The sequence below is a fragment of the Aspergillus mulundensis genome (assembly GCF_003369625.1).
Source record: "Aspergillus mulundensis strain DSM 5745 chromosome Unknown scaffold_0, whole genome shotgun sequence".
NCBI classification, from domain to species: Eukaryota; Fungi; Ascomycota; class Eurotiomycetes; order Eurotiales; family Aspergillaceae; genus Aspergillus; species Aspergillus mulundensis.
Genome location: NW_020797888.1, coordinates 230290 through 252275, shown reverse-complemented (window position 1 = coordinate 252275; position 21986 = coordinate 230290). Strand labels below are relative to the sequence as shown.

The following is a 21986-nucleotide window of genomic DNA, read 5'->3' as shown; positions in this document are numbered from 1 at the left end:
TGAACCCCGGCGAAGCTGTATATCATGGACGTGAAGGCTGGGCGCGCGTTGCGGACCATGGATTCCATTTGAATGCGCGGAGTATATGGGGGACGCTAAGCTCCGCGTGTTAAGTTAGCGCAAGAAGGTGGCTTTTAATATTAATTATTAGTATTAGCCATGCACGGCCAGAAATGCTAATTTAAATTTAGTTTTTTAAATATAATAAAACACGTGGCATGTTTATTTTAAAGTATAAAAGTAAGTAAAAGGTTACTCTTACTTTACTAGGGCCAAGTATTTAAGATTAAAAATATATTAAATTATAACTTATTCCAAGGCTTTATTATCCATGTGGCCCGGGACTATTTAGATGCACGGAGTATATAGGGAATGCTAAGCTTTGTGTGTTAAGTTAGCATGGGAACGTAGCTTTTAGCATTAATTATTAGTATTAGCCATGCACGGCTAGAAATACTAATTTAATTTTAATTTTATAAGTATAATAAAACGCGTGGTATATTTATTTTAAAATATAAAAGTAAGCAGGAGGTTACTCTTGCTTTACTAGGGCTAAGTATTTAAGGTTAAAAATATATTAAACTATAACCTATCCCAAGGCTTTATCGTCCATGTCGCCCGGGACCATGAATATGGCTTGAATTGTTCCGATCCCGGGCCCGGGGATAAACGCTCCATCTGATCCCAGGGCCGCTGGTATCCCTGTTATCATAGGCGAACAAACACAGACAGAGCAGCCGTGCAACTCCATGTCCCAAGGCATGCACGAAACGCCATGCAAGGCAATAATCACTCCCAACTGGCTATATCTATTCCACCCGGGCACACTCGCGGTCTTGGACTTTGCCCCTGCCACATTGACTGTCAAGCCACGGCACGTCCCATGCCTCTATGGGATTGCCTGCATCGTCCGGATGGGATTCGTTGAGCATAGCATGGGCAATCTCATGTTCTCCTTACCATAGTTACTTGTTAATTATTAATTACTATTTTTATATAAATATTATATGCTTGCTCTATAACATACTACTTTGCACGTACCTATGATGGCATTAATGATACCTATTGCCCAGATTACCACCCGCTGATTATCGTGACCTTGTCCTCCTGTTCTAGAGGCTATACATCAATAACCCCCTTTAAAGATTAGGTCTTTCTAGAAAGCTCGTTTTGAAGGTCATTTATAAACGTATTGATATTGTCATCCCCCTAATGAATGGAAATATAAAGGTTATGGCTCCAGGGGAGCGTGGATATCAACCCCCACCCTCTTAGTACGGTAGGCGACAGGAACTATTCACAGGGAGCGTCAAGATTGAGATATTGTAAGACCAGGCATTTGACTTGTGGGTGTTGGTTCAGAACAATTGAGATGACTTGAACGGAACGCCTCAAAGGACGGGTAAAAAGGAACAAAAACCTATTTGAAGAACAAAGTGTATTGTGTTGGAGTACCAAAATTGCCTTTCATTGTCTAGTGGTATTTCCATCTATTGTTTGTTTTCTTGTAGTATTTAGAAAACCACCAGCCCGATAACAAAAATCAAAGAGCCTACTATACCATACATCTTTAGTTGTCTTCGATCTTTCTTCCTACGTCCCATTGTCCGCAGACCCAGAGCCAGAGTCTTTCATCCCCCATCTTGGCCAGTCTATAAGAACCCCTCGACTCCTCCTCAATCAGGACATCACCATTCGATAACTACTTGAGCTCCATACAGCGCCAAATACCGCAACGATGGCTCCATCAAAGAAAGCTGACCCCCTCCGCGCCCTGAACTACGACTGCAGCAACCTCGTCCTGGACGACTTATCTATCCACGACCTAGCCAACATCCAATCCGTCGATACCGAATGGAAGGCCCGGGTGCAGGAATTCGCAGGCAAGCGGGGGCTGCAGAAGTTTTTCCCAGACGCCTGGAAGGAGCTGGCTAATGCTGCGAATGGTGATAGTGTTGATGCTCAAGAGGGATACAAGCTTTTCGAGAAATACGGTACGTCTCGCCTCCTGCCCCTTCCCCCCAATTCCGAACCGGATAGACTAACATATAAATCTGATACGTATAGCCGCCGACCATGTCACCGACGAATGGTTTATGTCAGGGAAAGTCATGGATGTGGATGACTATACCGACTGCGACATGGAGGAGAAGCCTACGGTCGCCGGTGAGTACATCGCGTGGAAGGCCAAGTGCACCGTGCGCGGCGAGGAACAAGATGGCATTCGCTGGACCCGGGTCTGGGATAAGGTCGGTGGCGCCAGGGGGCCTATAATGGATCTGAAAATCTCATCTGATGTTGCGAGCAGTGTCTTCCACCTGAGCATGCACGAGGCCGGGTTTCTTCTCCTGCTCTCGCAGGGGCCTGCCGATAGTGGACCGTATAGGGAACACATTTTCGACCTGTCTAGCGGCGTGGGCAACGAGCTCTGGTCCAGGACTTTCGTCGACTCGGATGACCCATTGGGCACGATGGATGACTTTCATCGGTCCGTCGTGTACCCCATGGCCATGGGCTGGGAGAGGGTCTATCACTACTCCCCAAGCCTGAATGACATCGAGGCGTATGATCTGCGGACTGGCAGGTTATTATACTCCGTGCCGTCCTTTTCTGAAGGCCGGCAGCCCCTGGCCGGTAGGGTAAGAGTTTGGCGCCTCGGGGGCCGCGAGGTCCTGGTTGGATTCGGGCGAGACTGGTTGAGTCCGGGACCGAAAATGAGTATTCACTTCATTGATGCTCAGACCGGACGCTGCCTTCAGACCCTCAAGTTTGATCATCCAGAACCTACCCTCCCGTACTGCGTCTACATCAAACCGTCATACCAGCGCGGCGAGTTGCAGTTCGCCGTCATCGGCTATGGAACACTAACGGAACTCACGGCCCTGATCTTCAGGTATGACCGTGCAACCAGCATGTTCGTGCTAAAGGATTCCCACAGGCTCAATCTGCGTTCGAGGGCTTACCCGGGGCCTCCGCGTTCACTCGACTATGACCCGTTCCGAGGCTTTCTCATCGAAGATTGCGGCGACAGTGCGGCTGTTGTTCCCGTGCAGCGTGGCCCGGGAGGCGAGGCTTTAATTGAACCCCAGCCTACTAGGTCAACTGTCTGGCGGGACAAATCGTTACCAAAGTCGTTCGGTGGTATGCGCCGGCCACTGGGACCCAACGAGGCCACCATAGCAAAGACCCGGCTATACTTGTACCTCACCCGTCCGGGCTCTCCACCCGAGGTGCACCTTGCCGTCATGCATTTTGGAGAGCCGGACAGCGCGCCTGTTCCGCTTGCCGACTGTCTGCACTGTCCGGATGAAGCATCCTAGATTTTCTCATCCGTTTCACGTTCTTCTTTCCATAGTCACTCGTTAGTATTCCTCAGTTTGAACCAATCCACGTCAGTTGCCTAATCGCATAGAATTCAAAAACGTAGATTCATCCATACCATATATCCCGGGGAGAGGGTGCCTTGACAAATGCACAAGACCAGCTGCAACCCAAATCGTCCCATTAAGCTTGGCGAGGCTGGCTTTGCTTTCGGTAGACGACGCCTCTTGTGATGTCAATGAACTGCCAGAATACTAGCACACAGTAGCAACAGCATTAGGTATATATAAACGCACCAAGCTCCGCCAATACAGCGACGTTCCTCAAATTCGAATATGCGGTCAGAGAGGTCATCAGATCCCAAGGAGTTCCATCGACCTTCTCCAGGTCTTGGTAGTGAATGGCAGTGTGACTGGGGAGCGAATTCTCCATAGGTCAATACCCGCAGAAGGCGGAGGTCAAGACTAGCAGTCCAGTGATGTTACGATGGAGGGGGAGAAGGATTGGGGACGGTTACGCTGGAGCCCGAGCGGCTGACCAGGGCAGCCACCTGCAGCCACCTGCACAGTCACACGGCTGAGGGTCGCGCCTTCTCCATGCCATTACCACCCTCCCCAGGTTTGCCGTTCACGTGTCATGGTCAAGTGCTATTCCAACGTAAACAAGATGATTCGATTGAACCGCACCATGCAGATTGGGTGTATTACATCGCGGAGCACGCTGTGGCGAGATGGCAGCACTGGCATTTAGGGCAACACCAGTCCACAGTTAAAGTCCTCCACTTGAGATAACGACTTCAGCGTCCTAGGCAGAAAGGGTTACATAGACTAGGGCCTGCTCGTGGACTCATGGCAACAACGGCATCCAATGCAGTATTCCAAGGTTTTATTCAACTAAGGTTGGCGGGGTGAGGGCTCTCACCTGCAGTACCGGTCACTACTGTGTAGGGTATCCCATAAAGCCCATTCCAAAGGTTGCTACTCATGATCACTAGAGACGTTAAGGGTTATTCTGTATTTGATCGAAGTTGACAAATAACCCCAAGCTATTGTTCGTACATGATTCCTATATGCCAGTCCTGTACATTGAATGACATCTTCCAGAAGTGATAAGAAAAAGAAAAAGATAAAGAAATAAAAGAGATGAGAATAGAGACATTGCACCCCAGCATAAATAGCCTGAAAAGGTCATAAAACATCAGACATGACTTACTCAATGTCAGAATCGAACCCAGAAGTTGAATCGGAGTCGGAATCGGAATCAGGGCTGTAATCAGGATCAGAGCTTGAACCAGAATTGGAATCAGGTTCAGCTTCCGACTCGGCTTCAGACTCGGGTTCCGATTCAGCTTCAGATTCAGCTTCAGAATCTGACTCTGACTCTGACTCTGGATCATCACGAAACCACCAGTTCATGCGGTAGCGGCACTCCTCGCAATCATCCAGCCAGTACCCACCATTCGTAAACCTTTCCCAGCGAACGTCTACCTGCTGATGCAACGCCGGGTGTTCGTCGTCAAAGGTAACACGCCGCGGAGACACAAAGGCAAAAGAGCGCAGATTTGGCAGTGCATGGATCCAGTGGTTCAAATCCCTGCGAATCGCCTTCTGGTACCCCTGGGCCCGTGCTTCATGCAGCGTCCAGACCTTCATTTCCTTGAGACTATCAGGGAGACGGCATTCCTCCAGCGGGGTTTCGTAGAGGACAGTGCTGTATAACTCGTCCAGCCGGACGGTAAACTGTTCCAGCTGCGAGAGATGGCGCAGGTCGAGGGGTTCGGAATTCGACCAACCAACGTTAGCCAGGAAGTTGAGGTCCAGGGCTTTGAGGGTGTGTTTGTGTGGGATTAGGGCGTCGAGGTACGTCTGGGGCGGGTGCCGTTGTACATGTCTAGACAAGAGATGGCCAGACAACGGACGGACGTCGCCTTTCATGGTGAACCGTCGCAGACCCTTTGGTTTGGCGAGGACGAGGCGTAGTTGTTTCAGGGCGATATCACAGCAGAGGAATGTTAGCTCTTCGAGATTGCTACTACGGTCAGCGAGCTCAATGGTTTCGCATTCGACACGGGCATGGAGGATTGTCAGCCGTTTGAGGCCTGTGTGCGCCATGAAGACGTCCAGGTCACAGTACCATTCCTGGCCATCAGTAAGGTTGACCTCCACTATCAATCATTAGAATATATTTTGTGTTCAAGACCGCAAAGCGGAACGTACATTCTTGGAGTTGTGACATGGCGCCTTCCTCGAGCACCTCCGTGAAATGGTCCTCAAACGTGGTGTGCAAAGCCCTAGAACAGTAAGCGCCTTTGATAACAAGTTTTCGAACCATCGTCAGATTGTCCAAGTAATCGGTAAACGATTGAGGGTCGTGATAGTGTAGGGTCAGGGACTTGACAGCCGCAGCCAGCTTGGGAAACCGACGAAGAAGGCCTTGGTAGGATTCATCGTTGCGATTGCTAATGGTCACGGATCGAGTGAGACTGGGGAGGACGAGTTCACGTATCGCGTGGGAGGTTCGAGAGAGCTTTGACATCGAGACCTTGTCGTCGTGGAGGCAGTCGGCGATCATCACGATCAGCTCGTTGGGGAGGCTATGGAAGCCGGTCATGGTGATTTGCGTCGGATTGAAGCCAGCGGGGAGAGGTAGATTGATGAGATGGAGAGAATGGATGAGCAAGGGGAGTGTAGAAAGGATGAAGGAGAAGAAGAGTATGGGATAGAGAAGATACATTTATGACTACATGGCTGGAGTCCAGGAGGGCTTCGAGGGGGGTAGTCATACTGTATGGAAGCTCATCCATTCACCTAATGGGTGAATGGAATGGTATAATGCGCCGTTTTCCAATCCCTGGATCCAATGGCCGGATGTATAGATGGCCAGTAACCAGGTTTTCTCCCTCCTCACGTTTGCCTGATCAGGCGGGCATGGCTGGGCATATTCACCTGGAGAGTCCGCGGATTACCTGGCGAGTATCTCCAGAGGCCAAATGGGGTTCATCAAGGGAGGAGCCATACCGTATGTTAGCACTGATGGAACAGGCAAGCCGAGAGGTACGGGCATACTTTGCTGCATCAACGACATGGCGGGACACTTCCCGGATGAGCACATTGCAAGCAGAGAACAGCATCTTTGCTATCCATTTGATCTCGTAAAGGTAGACGGTTGGGCGTCAACGACAAGGGGCTTCATCGCGGCTTGGTCCCTGTAGCGGGGGCTCATGTCTCCCTAGAGGATGCAAACATGACGAGCAAGAGGAACAGTGGTCTGAGTGTCTACGATACGTTCCCATATTTGCGTATCTCCGTGCATCGCTCCTCCCGCAGATGAACAACAGTAGAAATGGCAGGAACGAGGATAGCGTGGGCCCTGATACAGAGTTTCGGGATGACTTCAACACTTCATCTCTCTACAACACGTTTCTCCCTACCTAAGGCGCATCTTTCTCTACCTAGGAACTGCATTTCTCTTCCTAAGGACCACCTTGCGCACCTCAATCACTATCCAGCCACCCATGCCTACCCACACAATCACCATCGGCTCCTGGGGTCCGCATCGCCCTCGCCCTCACCCCATCCCTACTAACAAGTCGTTAGAAAACCTCGATCCGACCTCCAACCTCCTCGGCCGCGTCTTCGACCGCGATCCCGTCCTCCGCTTCCTGCTCTGCAACCTCTCCGACGACCAATACCAGACGAGTCTACAAGCGTACTGGCGCGGCCTCTGCCGAACCGCGCTCCTCAACGGCGCGATCATCCTCGAAGCCGGCGGGTGGAAGGCGGTCGCTGTTATACTCCCGCCTGGACGGACGGTCGATAGTCCGTGGACGATCATCCCGGCGGCGTTGGGGTTCACGAGGGTTCTGTGGCGGATTGGGGTTGCGGGGGTTGTTGTGAGCATACCGTATCTGGGAGAGTAGAGACGTCGCTGACGGAACAGCGCATGCTGGGGGATTATAGCCGGCCGGTCAATGCGGCGAAGAAGAGGGTGCTGGGGAGCAGGCAGCATTACTATGTCTTTGCGATCGGGACAGAGTATGAGCATCAGGGGAAGGGTAGGGCACCGCTTCCAAGATTAGGGTTTCGCTGACGATTCAGGACTGGCGAGGGCTTTGATCGAGTCGCAGAAGGAAACGGCGTGGTGCACGGAGGTCCCGATTTGGCTGGAGGCTACGACGGCGTACTCGCGCGATCTGTACCTGACGCTTGGATTCGAGGTCGTCGAGGAGATTACACTTGGTGAAGGGAAGGTCAACCGCGATGGCTTCCTGGACAAAGAGGGACAGGGGGTGACGATGTGGGCGATGGTCTGGTGGCCGCAGCCTTCGCAGCGTGACGTGGTGATGCTGGTCTAGACATCGTTCTTGGATCGTTTGAGTACAGCTATTCTTAACTGCTATCAATAGACTATTGTTACTGTGCCCTAGGTCACCCCCGAGGATAGCTCATCGTAGGTCCGTTCCACGTATGGCGCCCTCGAACCAGCCAGTCGACGCACGAGCACAGCATGATAAACCCCAGCACCGGCCCAGAGAAGTTCATATTCTCCGGCGTCACCGGCAACGTCGGCGGAAAGGGCAGAAAGACAGCAAAGTAGGTCGCAAAGACAATGGCAGTCAGGTTCAGCGGCAATCCCCATCTCCCCAGACTGAACACCCCCCTGGGCACATCCCCGGTCACCCTCCTGACCACCAGAAACACCAGCGGAAACAAATACGACACATACAAGCCCAACGCACTCAGACTCAGAATCGCATTAAACGCCGCATCCGATCCCGCCGCCATAAACGACAGCGCGAAGATCCACGCACTCACCAGGCCCAACGCCCGCAGCGGGATCTTGAATCGTGCATCAACCCTAACAAAGTACCCAGAAAAGGGCAACCCCCCATCCCTCGCAAACGCCCACATCAGCCTCGTCACCGATGCAAGCCCATTAAAGAACGCGATATACCCCGGCACCATCCCGGATGCCATGAGCATGAACGTCGCGGCCTTGGACCCCGTCGCCGCATACGCGATCTCGATTATGGGATATCCCGTGGGACTCATCAGGGCCGAGGCATAGTCGCCCATGAAGTAGAGGACTGCGATGGCGTACCCGAACGCCATGAAGCCGTTTAGGGCGGTGCCCCAGATCATGCTGTGCGGGATTGTGGAGGATGCGTTGTGCACTTCTTCGGACATGTGGATTATGCCGTCGACTCCTGGAACCCCTATCAGCAAGTGGCAAGCGAAGCCTTGGAAGAGAAAAGGGAGGATAGGGGAGGAAGCGCCGCGCACCACTCAACGGACTAATAACTCCCAACAGCCCAACACTAAACACAACCCCGGGACTCGTCCACCCGCTGAACCCGCTCACAAACGTATCCCAGACGAACGCGTCCGAGCTCCTGGGGGCATGGCTGATGATGCCGATGATGATGGGCAGGAACACGACGTGCAGCACGCCGCCGACAATCTCAATGATCCCCAGAACCCGCCGCGCAAAGATATTGGTTACGATGGGCGGGAGCGAGACAGCCCACATCAGCAACGTATTCTGCCACCCGTGCACGCTGAAGTCCGGATGCGCCAGCTTAACCAGCCCCGTTATCTGGGTTGCTATGAGAAACGGCGCGATCGCGCAGAGCGACGACCAGGCGAAGACGGTGATCCATCCTGTACCGCGTCAGCCTGCCATACACTCTCCTGCCAAATCTCCACCGATGATATCTGCTTTGTATACCACAAGAGAAGAGGAGGCCCACCCTGCAAGAAACTCCAAAACCGCGCACCCCCCGCACCCCCCGGCGCAAGCACATACGTCCAATGGTACTGCGCGCCCGCGGTGGGATGCACGCTCGCGAGCTCGGCGAGGCTCATGGCGATTGCCAGATTCCCGGCTATGCTCAGCAGCAGGCCGTAGATTATTGCGGCGGGTCCGCCGTTGTACAGGCCTGCTAGGAGGCCGGCGCCGACGGTTTCCCAGGATGCCAGCAGGGTGAGGGAGAAGAAGAGGGTGGGGAAGGCGGAGAGGTATCTCTATATCTGTGTCAGTGATTGGTCTGTTTGGGAGTTGTTGGGACCGGCTGGGGATAGGAGGGGGGTTGGAGACGCACGTCTAATTGATGCTTTTGGCGGCCGTGGGGCTGGGGATTGTTGTGCGGGATTTCTGGTGTCAGGGTTCGTCCGGAGTCGTCTGGACTATTGGTGGCGCTTTGCATCTGCATCTCCAGTCCACCGCTCAGCATAATCCCTCCGGGTCCGGGGCCAATGTCCCCCTCTGTTTTCCGTTGCGAAGACATCGTGCATCACCGAGGAATTAGTACGCTGGAGCGGCAAACTCAAGAAGATATGGCCGCTAGAGTACATGGCCCTCCCCATCATATACATTCAGACCTCTGTCTATGCACATCCGTACGCGGTACATCATGGAACTGCCCGGGTCATTTTTGCTTGCGTCACCCCAGATTCGCGGACAATTATCTGACTGGGCGCCATTAAGCCTAGAATGCTCTGCCTTGACGACCCCGGCCTCGAGACCTGAATGAAACGTCGGTACTGACTTCTACGGCCGTTGCATGCGGAAGGTGGTGCCAGTCCCTACCTATGCTTGATGTTGGGAATGCACAAGGCTCGCACCGGGATAATCGAGCAGCCCGGCCGTGTGATTAGGGCTCGAGAAGTCCCTGCGCCAGCGCTCAGAACCATGGAAGGACACCATATCTTTAGCTGATCTTCAGTCAAACGCCGTGTCACTCTCCCTGGGACGCAATGGACTGCCCTGCATCAGCTTCTTGTCTCGGGTGGTTCGGTCTTCGCATCCCCAGGTACCTGGGTGGTTATTCCGCACCGGCGCCACAGACTGACTTGCTTTTTTATGCGTCTAGCTAGTAATCCTCCTTTTCTGAGACAGAGTTCCCGATCGGGCCGTGATTACTCTGATATTCATTGTTTATCGGCGACTACTTGGAAATTTTGATCCGTGTAGTTGGGGACTGGAGAGATGTATCCGGCATAAAAATATATTTCGGCCCATTTGTGTCCACTTATGGTATTTCAAACAGCATATAAAAGCAAAGCAAGTAAAGTACAATAAAGCATTCAGGTTGTTCATTTCGTCATTAGCGTTGGATTGTCATGAAGCATTCACCAATAAAATCACCAACAGAAGCAAATTCGAAACCAATCCGCAACGCAATAAATTCAGCGCTCCAATAGCCTCTTATAATTCAACCGCTTTTTTTGGTTTATATGACAGCAGCAGTTCGTTTCAGGTTCCTCCACCAGATGGTTTGCTTTGGTACTACTGCCGTCAATATTCGGCCTTAAGCCCCCTTCGCATGAACCTCCCACATCGCATCCGCATCTAAACACCACACAATTAGCCATCTGCATTTCGCACGCCCCATTCCCCATTGTCCGGGTAGGACAAGGGCAAAATACACGTGGATGTACATGTACATACCAGGATGCCGTTCCGGCTCCCCAATACCCCCCCGCTTCTCCGCCTTGGTGCGCGTATCAACCCCAAACTCCTCGTCGCGCTTGGCCACCAACTCCTCCAACCCGCCCGCCACCGCCATCTTCACCTTCTGCTCGTCCGTAAAGCTGAGCATGAGCTTCGGCTCGCCCATCGGCACCGGGTCGCCGCGATCAACCTGCCAAAGATGGTACGTCTTGCCGTAGAGGGGTATGACGTCGCGCATTTCGCTTGTCTCAGCAGCTTCCCAGACCCCGTTCGGAACACCGCGCGGCGTCGGCATAATCAGCATCCCCGATTTCACCTCGAAGACATGGCTATGCCAGAGCTTGCGCTCGTCGGGTGGGAGAGTGTCGTACAGCCGCGGGGTGACCATGTACTCGATCCCGATCAGCTTTGCGTTCTTGCCTGCGCTGTCGTAGATCAGGCACTGCCGGATGTCTTCGGTTAGGTGGCTGCAGTAGTGGTTTGCTTCGACGCAGCGGGTGGGGTCGTCGGCGTAGACGTGGAAGGCGTGCAGATGCGCGCAGATTTGGTTTGTGGGCGTGAAGTCTTGGGTTGCGGAGGCGGCGGACTCGAGGACCGTGGATTTTGTGGAGAGGGGCGCTTTTAGGGGGTTGGCTGGGTCGGACATTGTGAGTTGGGTTGGGGTTTGGTTTGGTGATGTTGAGGTTTGGAGGGGACTGGGAGTTAGGGCTACTGGCGATCGGCGGTGGTTTTATGGATCAGATGGATAGAAGAAAGACTTGATGAAGTGCAACCGCAGCAACGCGCAATTCTGACGTAGAGCGGATATGGAGACGCTGTCCCTGACGATGGATCTTCAAGAACGAGAAAGAATCAAAGATGATGTTGTTCGGTCCTGCTGGTGGAGGTTGCGATGTGACGTCACGAGAGAGTGACATCTCCATGATTTCATCCCAGCAGTGACTCCTATATAGGACCCTCTTCACTGCTCTCCAGGAACATCAATCATCTATCAAGCAATAAATCATCCTATCTACAACAACTACACTTTCCACTCCAACTACAACCACCCACCTCAACACATCCCATAATGGACGCCTCCGAAGCCAACCGCCTCGCCGCCCGCGCCGAGCAAGACCTGAACTCCTACCAAGCCAAGCAAGGCCTCGGCCCCAAGAGCGACTCGAGTACGCCCTCCCTCCCTTCTCTCTTTTCCTTTCAAACCCGACTAACTTCTCACGTTGTAGCCCTCGAATCCGGCGTCAACGAGTTCGCCGACCGCAAATTCGACCAGCCCACGGGTGTGCGATATGGCCGGGACGCCGTGGCCACAGGCTCCGACCGCAAGCCCATCAACGAAGACGAGGGCGGGATCCGCGATGACCGTGGACGTTTGGCGCAGGCGAAGGGGTTTGAGGGGCGCGGGGGGCCTGAGGATAAGGTGAACCTTGAGTAAATGAAAAGGATGATCGATGGCTGGCCATTGAAGGATTGTATTATATTTCCATTGTATTATGAAATAAAGAGTGATGCATGAATTGAATGATAACTGCTTATTGCAAGTTGGTTGAGTGTAGTGGTACAATGGGATGTTAGACTCGACATCCTCGTAGCATCGGACGACCGTCACATGCATGTGCAGTGCAGAGTGCAGGACTCAGAACCTAAACGACAACCTTATGCAAGGAGCGCAAACTCGAGCTTATATCCAAGCCCCCTACCCTCCTGACTCCGCAGCTGACAACGGATAAAACATCCCACCATCCCATCCTACCCCTCCACCACCGGCACAGCCTCAGAGACAAACTCCCCCCTCAACGCCCCCTTCAGCTGATCCAGATCACTCTCCGGCACATCATCCAGCGAACGCTCCCAAACAGCCTGCCACCACCCCTTGGCTTTGAGCGTATACGACCTCCCGCCCACAAGCGGCACAAGCGGGATCGTCACGGCCGCCGTCACACTCCCGCCCGACGCAATCTCAACGAAGTCCTCTTTCGGCGGCGGCAGCTGACGGTTGAACTTTATGCTGTTCAGCGGAACGATCTCGTCGGATTCAACATCCCTTATCTCGAAAACGCCCAGGACGTTCGCGCGCTCGTCGAGCGGGGACCCCCATTTCAGGACTGTGGCGGGGCTGCCGCCTTGATTTGTGACGGAGACGTCGAAGGTGAGGGTGAGGGGGTCGGAGAAGGATGGTGGGATGGAGGGCGAGGAGAGTGTGATTTCGAGGTTTGGGGGAGAGGACGACATTATTGCTTTGAAGGAGAAAAGGGCGAAGACGGCGAGGCCTGTGAGGAGGGAGAAGATGCGGACGGACCCAGACATCGTGGTGAGCGTGGAGTTGGCGGATGAGGGGCGATGGCTAGGATTGCAACGTCCTTATCTGGGCAATTAAGACCCCGCGCCGACGGTGTCTTGTCTTAATTGCGTTGTTAATATCTCTCATTAATAAATGCAGGTGAGGTCAGTGGCAGAGCAGAGCAGGGTTGGCGGTTAGACAGGGAAGCCCAGGGTTAGCAGGGCTATCGGCACCCGCCGACACCCCGCTACCGAGGTATGTGATACACTTCTGATAAGTAGGTACTTATTGTTCGATATTGCACGTCTTATCAGCAGTTGATTCGATGTCCTGACTCGCCATGGGCGCACCCGTGAAGATCTGCAGTCCAAGGCCGAATCTCAGGGTCTGGCAAATCACACGATCTGCTCAAAGGGTTCAAGCGTCTTGGGTTGCATTGTTGCACTAGCCCAGGCGCTACTGGCTTACTCTGATATTAATTGTTGGGGTAGGGACCCTAAGCAATAAGCATTGTGGCGGATGAGAGGGATTTGTCCATGCGGTCATGTCAGCATGAGTATTCGAGTTTATTGTCAGCATGAGGATTCTGAGTTTATTGTCGTCAGCTGGCCTTGTGCGTATTCAAGGTCACTGGACAATGCCTGCTGTTGCGCAGCCAGTGATCTCCTAGCGAAGCCCTATATCAAGCGCGATAAGACTCTCCCGCCAATGCTACGCTCTTCTGCAGAGCCCTTCTAGCGCCCTTAGTGCAATAACATACTCCGGAGGATATCAAGGGTCCTTGAACCTATCGGAAGTCCACGCCCTGCCGTTTCCTTCTGATAACGTTCCAGAACCCTCCGAAGCAAGCCCAGCCTGCCTTGCGCAGGGGTTCGCTATTCTCTAGTCCAAAGGCTGGCCGGCCCTTTGCCCTAATCGGTGATGCCATGGCGCCATCGCAGGGATCGCTACCGCGCAGGACCCGAATAGCTTCATCTCGCTCCAGAAAGTGTTACAGCAAAGCAGCTTGGCAATGCAAGACGACGCCAGGATACCACCTTCTGCTTTGGTGTATCGCCGACTCGACTCCAGATGGCTTCAGGCGCTTGGCAGGTGGCAGGTATACGGGTAGCGGGTAGACGAGGATATACCAGAGATAGGGAGGAGGGACGAAGTATAAAGCCGCCGTGCGGCCCCGACGATTCTCTCTCCATCAGCTCAATCCCAGTCTCATCCAGTACGCCTTACGCAACCAGCCTTCCCACAATGAAGTTCATCACCCCCGTCGCCCTCCTGGCCATGCTCCAGGCCGCCAGCGCCTCGCCCGTCGACGTCAAGACCAACACCGCCGGCCTGCAGGTCACCCTCTCCCAGGTCGACAACACGCGTATCAAGGCCGTCGTCCAGAACACCGGCTCCGAGGAGGTCACCTTCATGCACCTGAACTTCTTCAAGGACGCGAGCCCCGTCAAGAAGGTCTCGCTGTTCCGGAACAGTGCGCCTACCCTTTCCACTTCGTCCCCTTTCTCATTGTAGCCCTCGCTAATATGGTACGGTACGCAGACGACGAAGTCGAATTCCAAGGCATCAAGTACCGCGTGCAGACCAACGACCTCTCCGACGAGGTCCTGACCTCCCTCGCCCCCGGCGCCACCCTCGAAGACGAGTTCGACATCGCCCACACCTCCGACCTCTCCTCCGGCGGCCCCATCACCATCAAATCCAACGGCATCGTCCCCCTCGTCACCGACAAGGCCGTCACCGGCTCGCTGTCCTACACCTCCAACGAGCTCACCATCGACGTCGACGGCGCGCAAGCAGCAAAGGTCGAAACCGTCGGCGCCTCCCTCGCAAAGCGCACAGTGATGGCCTCGTGCAGCGGGACCCGCGCCTCAGCGCTCCGCACCGCCCTCTCCAACGCAGCGTCCCTCGCCTCGCGCGCCGCCTCCGCCGCGTCCTCCGGCTCCGGCCCGTTCTCGACTTTCTTCAAGAGCACCAGCTCGTCCACGCGTAACACCGTCGCCGCCCGCCTCCGCGCCGTCGCCTCCGAGGCGAGTTCCACCTCCTCCGGCTCGACGACCTACTACTGCCAGGACGTGTACGGGTACTGCAGCAGCAATGTCCTGGCCTGGACCCTGCCCGCGTACAACATCATCGCCAACTGCGACATCTACTACAGCTATCTCCCGGCGCTCACGGGCAGCTGCTATGCCCAGGACCAGGCGACCACGACGCTGCATGAGTTCACGCATGCGCCCGCTGTGTACTCCCCTGGCACTGATGACTATGGCTATGGGTACTCGGCTGCGGTGTCGCTGAGTGCTAGCCAGGCGCTGCTGAACGCGGACTCGTATGCGCTTTATGCGAATGGTATGTTGGATTTGGATTCTGGAAGGGTCGAGTGGTGCGTGCTAATCTGCGTTTGTAGCTGTTTACCTTGGCTGCTAGAGGCGTTTGACGCGGATACCGATACCGATACTGGATGGATGGATGAGCTGAGGTGTGGGCGAATTTACTGTGAAGAGGTCTGGGGTGGTGGTGTGGTGAAGCTAGGGACGCTGATGATGGTTTGAGCTGAGGCTATGACACAAGTATATAAGAGGGAAACGGAACGGACCGAGTTCTCTTCCTGTACATAGCACGGTAAAGAATCGTACGTGATTTGTTGGATTCGAAAGCTCTTTCAAGGACGGGACATTATGCCTTTCCACCCTCGTTGGCGGCATCCAAGGTAATCTTATTGTGAGTGTGGTGGAGCGCGGAAGTATGCACGGCACATCTAGCATCCGAGCATGACGGTGCTAGTTAATATAGGAATACGGGGCTATAGGCTTCGTGAGGCCCGGATTCGTTGCACTGTCACCGGGGGGCGAGTGCCCTTCAGCTCCCTCATATAGGACCCAACGTTAGTAGATGGAGAACGCAGGGGATCGGGTTGGGAATTAAGACCCCTTGCTAGTTCTGTGAGCGTTGAGGGTGTTTATATTGCATCAGCGTTTGCTGTTTGACTAGGGTGTCTATGGTAGGCTACCATGGCTGGAAGGGGTTCAGGTACTGGCTGCGTTGACTAGATAGTCAGCATAGTTCATAGTTCAATGTGGTATTATTTTCCAAGGTTTTCATGACAGACGGACGTGATTCCTGGGGGTATGTTCTCATGCACATCTACGCAACGAGGCCGATGGTATCTTACATCGTCGATTTGGACTATTGCACAAGCTAAAAAGACATCCGTCCACAGCCAGCGCAGGCGTTCTCATATGGTAGTATCGTACGGCACTCCAGCTCAGACTCGCATCAGACCTCATGTCACCGAGACTGCCCTAAGTTCATGGTTGTTTGGCGTTTCGCAGTGGGCATGCACATTATTAGGGTGTAGCATTGGGAGTGCCATTGCCACCGCCACGGCCATTCACCTCAAACACGACCGTGCGTCCAAGGTCATAATCGCAGCACGGACACTCCCCCAAATCATCCGCCGCAAAGCTCCGTCCAAGCTGACATCTCGTCCGCTCAATTCGAAGAGATGGTTTTGTCTCCGTATCTCCTCCAGCTTCCTCACGCTCCTCCTGCGTTTGAGCCGGATCCGGATCCGTATCCAGCCCTTCACTCAAACTCGAGGTCGAAGCGGCATCCTCTCCATCATCGTGAGTTCCTGTCTGCGTCTCCGGTCCCTCACCACCCGGCAAACCCAAGGTAGGCAAAGCAGGCAACGGATACTCCCGTCTAAACCAAGGCGCCCTCGGCGTATCAAAGACCACTCTCTCCAAATTCCCCATCTGCCCGTTCCGGCTCAAGTGCCCAACCACAACCATAACCATCCGCTCAGCCTCGACAACGGTGCCAGACCAAATATGCAGAATCCTCAACTCCTTTAGCGAAGATGGAAATGGACACGGGGACGCCAGCGGCGTGAGGTTTTGCAGGGTCCCGCGCGCGCGAATGAGGAATGGCGTGAACGTTAGTGTTTCCAGGCTCGAGAGGTGGCTGAAGTCGAGTGGGGTTACATTGGCAATCCGTAAGCGGCTGAGTGTCCATTCAAATGACTTCAGCGAGTTCTGTTGCGGTTCTAGCGCTGCCAGGTACAAGGCGTGCTGGCTGGATGTGTGCACTGCCCCTCCGATCTGGCGGGGGCCTGTCAAGCTCAAATGGGTGAGGGCGCGGGGGAGAGTCAAGATCTTAAGTAGTGCGGTGGGCGTGATGTCGCAGCAGAGGAGGGTCAGGGATTGCAGCCTGGTGCTGTGCGTGTTCATCCTCGTGTGGAAATCGTGGATGGACGCGTTGTGGATTGTCAGGCGCTTCAGGGTGTGGTGGGTGAGCAGCGCGGTGTACTCGGTGAAATTCCAGGGGACGTCGAAGGAGAGACTGATTTCGCCTGCAGCACAAATCATTAGTTCGACCCGATCCTCATAGCGAGGATATAGATTAGTGGAGGTGGGACATACAAGACTCCAACTTCCCCATGAGCAGACTGCTCGCCCAGCGCGAGAACACACCCCCAATCTGCGCCCTCAGCGGCCCCGCCAGGCCCGGCTCCTCGGATAGAAGCGGCGTCGTTGCATAGCAAGCCTTGATCACGAGGCGTTCCAGGTTCCTCATTTGCGCGATCATGCGGTCCAAAGCGTCCGCGAAGGGCATGTAGAAGGCGTAGTGTTGGTGCACGACCAGTTCCTGGACGAGACGCACGGGTTCGTAGTGCCGGCTCAAGGCGTAGACAAAGGTGCGGCTGGGGTCGCGGATGAATTGCATTGTGGCGGCGTCGACGCCGAGGTCTGGATGGATGATGACGCGCCGGTAGAGGAGGGGCGTTGCGGTTGCGTTGAGGTAGCGGTTGACGCGGAGGAGGACGGCGAGGGCGGCTGGCGGGAGGAAAGAGAGGATTCGGTTTAAGAGGGCTGGGGGGAGGGTGAGCAGGTGCTTGAGTGTTCGGGGGTGAGGGGGGAGGTTGGGGCGCGAGATCATGTACTGGGCGATGGATTGGGAGGACATGGTGGTGCGATGTGGAAGAGTTTGGAGAGTGGGAAAGAACACAAACGGGTGGAGTTGAAGCTTGAAGTATTTTCTTACCTGGAGAGTGGGAGTTGCTGCTGCTGAAGTGAAGGGCGACTGCTTGATGTGTTACTCGCCCCAGAGGGAGAGAGTGAATGAATGCCTGCCAACAACCAGTCAAACAAAACAAAAAAAAAGAGAGAGGTCACTGCACTGACCCTCTGAAGGACTCATCTACAATGACCAAATCAAAACAGACCATACTGTTAGCGAGCTGATTCTGTAGCTGGACCACTTTTCTGTCCACATTCGTGGAGGGCAGAGGGGAATCATCATGCGTACAGCCAATCGAAAGGGCAAAAGATGGTTTGGGATTTACAGGGCCAGTCCATATAACGCTTTGTGATGGTATGAGAAAGGGTTTGATTGAAGCTAGGTTCATATTTGCTTCATAGACAAGACATAAGAACGTAAGTAATTGGTTGTACAAGAAGCGAAAATAAACAAATGAAACTAACAATTGGAAGTAGTCACAGTAAGGGAAGTAGAAGAGTAGAAGAGTAGAAGAGTAGAAGAGTAGAAGAGTAGAAGAGTAGAGGAAGAATGGAAAAATACTCGAATCCAACAATCCACCTCGTCAAGCCATCTTCAAAACACCATCTCGCAACATCATCAACTAAGGATACGGCGACTCCTCCAAAACACCCCCAACAAGCGCCAAATCCTGAATCGCCGCCAGCCCATACTGCGCAAACGCATTCGTACTCACAAACGCCGCCTCGCTCACCGGAATCAGCACCCTGCTCCCATCAACAACACCAGCCACCCAGTCCGCATCCGCCGTAAACCCATCATTATTATTATAGAACGCATCCCACGCCCTCAGCGCAACAGTCTCATTCCCCATCTCATGCGCCCAATACGCACTCAGCCGCGAGTGCCCCTGCACCAAGTTCAGCGACCCAAAGTCGACCCCGTACCGCGCCGCCTGCTCCGCGCGCGACGCCCCGTAGTAGTAGCAGTAGTCCAGCCAGTCGGCTTTGAAGCCTGCGGGGGCGTCGGCGCCGTCGTTCCAGTACTCCAGCAGCTCGGAGATTACTTCGGGGAGGCCGAAGACGGCGTTGAGGTGCGAGACGCTGACGAGGCCGGTGTTGTTGGTGTCGGCGGGTGGGGGCGTGAGTGTGCCCGTCGTGCTGCTGTAGAGGCCGGACCCCGTCACGAAGCCGTTTGTGAGGTTTGCGATCCCGCGCGAGGTCTGCGTGAGTTTTGTCTTCGCTTCGACCCAGCGTGGGCCGCGCCGCTCCCATTCTATTAGCCACCCGCCGGCGAGTCCGGCCCAGTCGGTGCCTAGTGAGATGGTGGCGGGTTGGCCCGGGGTGGGCGTCCAGCCGTCTGTGCGCACCTTGCGGTTTGGATCGAGGACCTCGTATGTTTTATCCGTGTCTAGGGCTTCCGTGAGGATTTCGCCGACTCGCTCGTCCCCGCCAGAGAGGTAGAAGAAGTATTTCCTGTACTGCGGCTGCGTGATGCGCACTTGCTTTGCGCTGTCGGCGTAGTGCTGCACGCCGTGGCGCGTGCCCAGACCCTTCCAGTCGCCGATGTGGTAGACGTCGACTTCGCCCGTGTGTCTGGTTAACGCCTCAGCGAGCCGGTAGGTCTTTGCGTCGCCGGTGCGCAGGAACTGTTGCCAGAGGAAGAGGTCGGGAGACAGCTCGGAGTTGTCCCAGGCGTAGCCGCCGATGTCGTAGCGCCAGATGTGTCGGTCTTCGTCGTACGTGTGCATGTAGTCGCCGTAGTCGAGGAAGCCGTACCAGCGGCGGTCTTCGACTTGGCCGGCGTAGAAATCGACCAGGAAGGAGAGGTGGTCTTCAATCGTGGAGGCCTTTTCGTTCGATGTGTCCGGCAGGTCCCAGTACGAGCCCAGGGCCTTGGTCTCGCGGATGTAGGCGGGTTCGGCGGCCAGGACGGGCGGTTCGTTGGTGTGCGTGCTGAGGGCGGCGAGGTGGTCGGAGTCGGGCGTTGCGTCGAAGGCGTAGAGGTAGAGCTCGCTGGTGCGCGCGATGCCGTAGGGCGTGTTGAAGCCCGGTTCGTAGTCTTCGTAAGTGATTTCCAGGGCGTCGAGCTGCTTTTCGTACGTGTCTTGGCCGAGCCCGTCGTGGAAGGGACGGAGGTCGAGCGGTGCGGCTTCGGGGCTGTAGAGCCAGATCGTGATGGAGCCTTCATCGCTGGCGGCATTCGAGATCTCGACGCCCGTCGGGAACCGCTTCCAGAAGTCGCGCAGTCCCACGGCGAGTCCGCCCTTCGTCGCGCCGCCGAGGTACGTCAGGCCATGGGATCGCGTGCCGCCAGGGACATGGATCCAGCCCTGTCCGGGCTTCGTGCGCTTCTGGATCGTGAATCCGTCCGGCGAGAGCTGCGCGAGCTTGTAGTCGTTCCAGTCGGGGATCCAATGCAGGCGCGTCGTGACCCGCGTATCCCAGGTGCTCTCGTCCGGTAGCTTGGTGCCGTTGTACTGCGCGCTGCGGACTTCTTCGCCTGGGTCCCGGCGCAGCCCGGTAATCCCCTTCACGGCTTCGTGGAGGAATCCGCCGTCGACGCCGGGGATGCGCACGTGGCGGTCGTACAGCTCCTCGCCGGCAAGCGGGACCTGGAAGCGGATGCCCAGACCTGAGATGAAATCGCTCTCTGCGTCTCCGTCAAAGACGATGCTGTGCACGATGCGGATCGCGTCCGAGCCAGCGTAGAGATAGAATCGGACGACGAAGGACAGCCACGCGTCGTGGTCGCCGGACGTCGGCGCATGCGTACCGCGAACCGTCACCAGTGCGCGGACCCCATTCTCCTGGCTGACGGTGACATTCGAAATCTTGCTCTCAAAGTTGGCGTAGTCGATCGTCGTGTTCGCGCGCGAGGCAACATCCTCCGCAACGCCCGACTGTGTGTGCAGCACCAGCTTTCCGTTCTGCCCGACCGTCTGCCCGGACGAGGTCGTGATCGAGCCGATGATATTGCTACCGCGTCTGGGGAACGTAACGGTGATCTTGCCTGTGTCGACGGTGACTTCTCGCCCATTGCTGACCTTGACGCCTTCGCTGCTGTTGCCCTTCGAGCGTCCAGATTTCACATTGACGGTATAGCCATCTTCCACGCCGTCAAGGGCAGGAATCGCATGGCCAGTCCACTTGATCGACCCGTCAGCCCAGTACCCGTTCACCCACGACTGGAGCGGGATATCGCCCGAACCCCCGGAGCCGGAAAGAGAGAACTGCGTGTTGTTGAATGTGTATTTCCCGCGCGGCCAGGGGAGACCGAAGGTTGTTCCGGCGACATGGGCTGGTGTATCGCCGACCCAGTGGATGGGAATTGAGTCGGAGGTGGTGTTTCTCGATGGGAGGGAGAAGACAGGTGGGGTGAGTGTTGTGAGGAGCAGACCGAGCGCCCCGAGGGCGTGAAGAGAGGCGGACAAACTCATTGTGACCATCCACCAGTACTGCAATCCTGTCAACTGAGGACAATGTCACAACAGCAGATGGGAGAAGAGATGAACGCGCTTTTAAGCACGATACCCCTCGCAGCACGTCAACTGCAATTTCCCATCACGTCTCCCCCGGCATCCGCGACCAATGTCCCGCTGTCCGTCAATCACCCGATCACCTCATATTGCATCAGGTACTAGCCTGCCAAGGTGCAGTCAACTGCAGGGGAAACAGGGTGCCTCGGGGTAAGTTGCAGCGAAAGAAGATATATACCCGACCGAGCTACTGCAGGACAGATTAATAGAGCAAGAGGCAAGCGATATGGCATCATTATTGGTGGGAGGGGGAAAGGGGAAATCTCCGGCGGGGAGAATGGATGCCGAGCAAATGGATTCAAGGGGAGAAATGTGTCGATCTGCGGGGTAGAGATGGGAAGAAGAGGACAATGCGCTTGTTAATGACTCGTGCTGAGTTTATTGTTTTCTTGG

General features: G+C 54.9%; 9 protein-coding genes across 9 annotated transcripts; 4 read left to right on the top strand and 5 right to left on the bottom strand.

The window, feature by feature from the left end:
• Nucleotides 1-1738: 1738 nt before the first annotated feature.
• DSM5745_00072 (uncharacterized protein) lies at nucleotides 1739-3320 on the top strand (the record flags this gene model as incomplete). The annotated part of the gene is made up of 2 exons (XM_026742088.1): nucleotides 1739-1994; nucleotides 2068-3320. 2 exons carry the CDS (start codon nucleotides 1739-1741, stop codon nucleotides 3318-3320), a joined length of 1509 nt encoding a protein of 502 aa, XP_026607933.1.
• A 1209-nt stretch (nucleotides 3321-4529) lies between these two features.
• DSM5745_00071 (uncharacterized protein) lies at nucleotides 4530-5931 on the bottom strand (the record flags this gene model as incomplete). The annotated part of the gene is made up of 2 exons (XM_026742087.1): nucleotides 4530-5485; nucleotides 5538-5931. The coding sequence occupies 2 exons, from the start codon at nucleotides 5929-5931 to the stop codon at nucleotides 4530-4532; spliced, it is 1350 nt and encodes a 449-aa protein (XP_026607932.1).
• A 904-nt stretch (nucleotides 5932-6835) lies between these two features.
• Nucleotides 6836-9228, top strand: DSM5745_00070 (uncharacterized protein; the record flags this gene model as incomplete). The annotated part of the gene is made up of 7 exons (XM_026742086.1): nucleotides 6836-7213; nucleotides 7281-7355; nucleotides 7400-7660; nucleotides 7748-7770; nucleotides 7827-7913; nucleotides 7968-8361; nucleotides 8632-9228. 7 exons carry the CDS (start codon nucleotides 6836-6838, stop codon nucleotides 9226-9228), a joined length of 1815 nt encoding a protein of 604 aa, XP_026607931.1.
• Nucleotides 9229-10630: 1402 nt separating this feature from the next.
• Nucleotides 10631-11419, bottom strand: DSM5745_00069 (OBAP family protein; the record flags this gene model as incomplete). Its single annotated transcript, XM_026742085.1, has 2 exons — nucleotides 10631-10671; nucleotides 10771-11419. The coding sequence occupies 2 exons, from the start codon at nucleotides 11417-11419 to the stop codon at nucleotides 10631-10633; spliced, it is 690 nt and encodes a 229-aa protein (XP_026607930.1).
• Nucleotides 11420-11842: 423 nt separating this feature from the next.
• DSM5745_00068 (uncharacterized protein) lies at nucleotides 11843-12208 on the top strand (the record flags this gene model as incomplete). Its single annotated transcript, XM_026742084.1, has 2 exons — nucleotides 11843-11939; nucleotides 12000-12208. The coding sequence occupies 2 exons, from the start codon at nucleotides 11843-11845 to the stop codon at nucleotides 12206-12208; spliced, it is 306 nt and encodes a 101-aa protein (XP_026607929.1).
• Nucleotides 12209-12522: 314 nt separating this feature from the next.
• On the bottom strand, nucleotides 12523-13080 carry DSM5745_00067 (uncharacterized protein; the record flags this gene model as incomplete). Its single annotated transcript, XM_026742083.1, has 1 exon — nucleotides 12523-13080. One exon carries the CDS (start codon nucleotides 13078-13080, stop codon nucleotides 12523-12525), a length of 558 nt encoding a protein of 185 aa, XP_026607928.1.
• Nucleotides 13081-14299: 1219 nt separating this feature from the next.
• On the top strand, nucleotides 14300-15606 carry mep20 (putative penicillolysin/deuterolysin metalloprotease; the record flags this gene model as incomplete). The annotated part of the gene is made up of 3 exons (XM_026742082.1): nucleotides 14300-14528; nucleotides 14597-15403; nucleotides 15482-15606. The coding sequence occupies 3 exons, from the start codon at nucleotides 14300-14302 to the stop codon at nucleotides 15604-15606; spliced, it is 1161 nt and encodes a 386-aa protein (XP_026607927.1).
• Nucleotides 15607-16401: 795 nt separating this feature from the next.
• DSM5745_00065 (uncharacterized protein) lies at nucleotides 16402-18022 on the bottom strand (the record flags this gene model as incomplete). Its single annotated transcript, XM_026742081.1, has 2 exons — nucleotides 16402-17408; nucleotides 17479-18022. The coding sequence occupies 2 exons, from the start codon at nucleotides 18020-18022 to the stop codon at nucleotides 16402-16404; spliced, it is 1551 nt and encodes a 516-aa protein (XP_026607926.1).
• A 676-nt stretch (nucleotides 18023-18698) lies between these two features.
• DSM5745_00064 (polysaccharide lyase family 26 protein) lies at nucleotides 18699-21494 on the bottom strand (the record flags this gene model as incomplete). Its single annotated transcript, XM_026742080.1, has 1 exon — nucleotides 18699-21494. The coding sequence occupies one exon, from the start codon at nucleotides 21492-21494 to the stop codon at nucleotides 18699-18701; it is 2796 nt and encodes a 931-aa protein (XP_026607925.1).
• Between the last annotated feature and the right edge of the window lie 492 nt (nucleotides 21495-21986).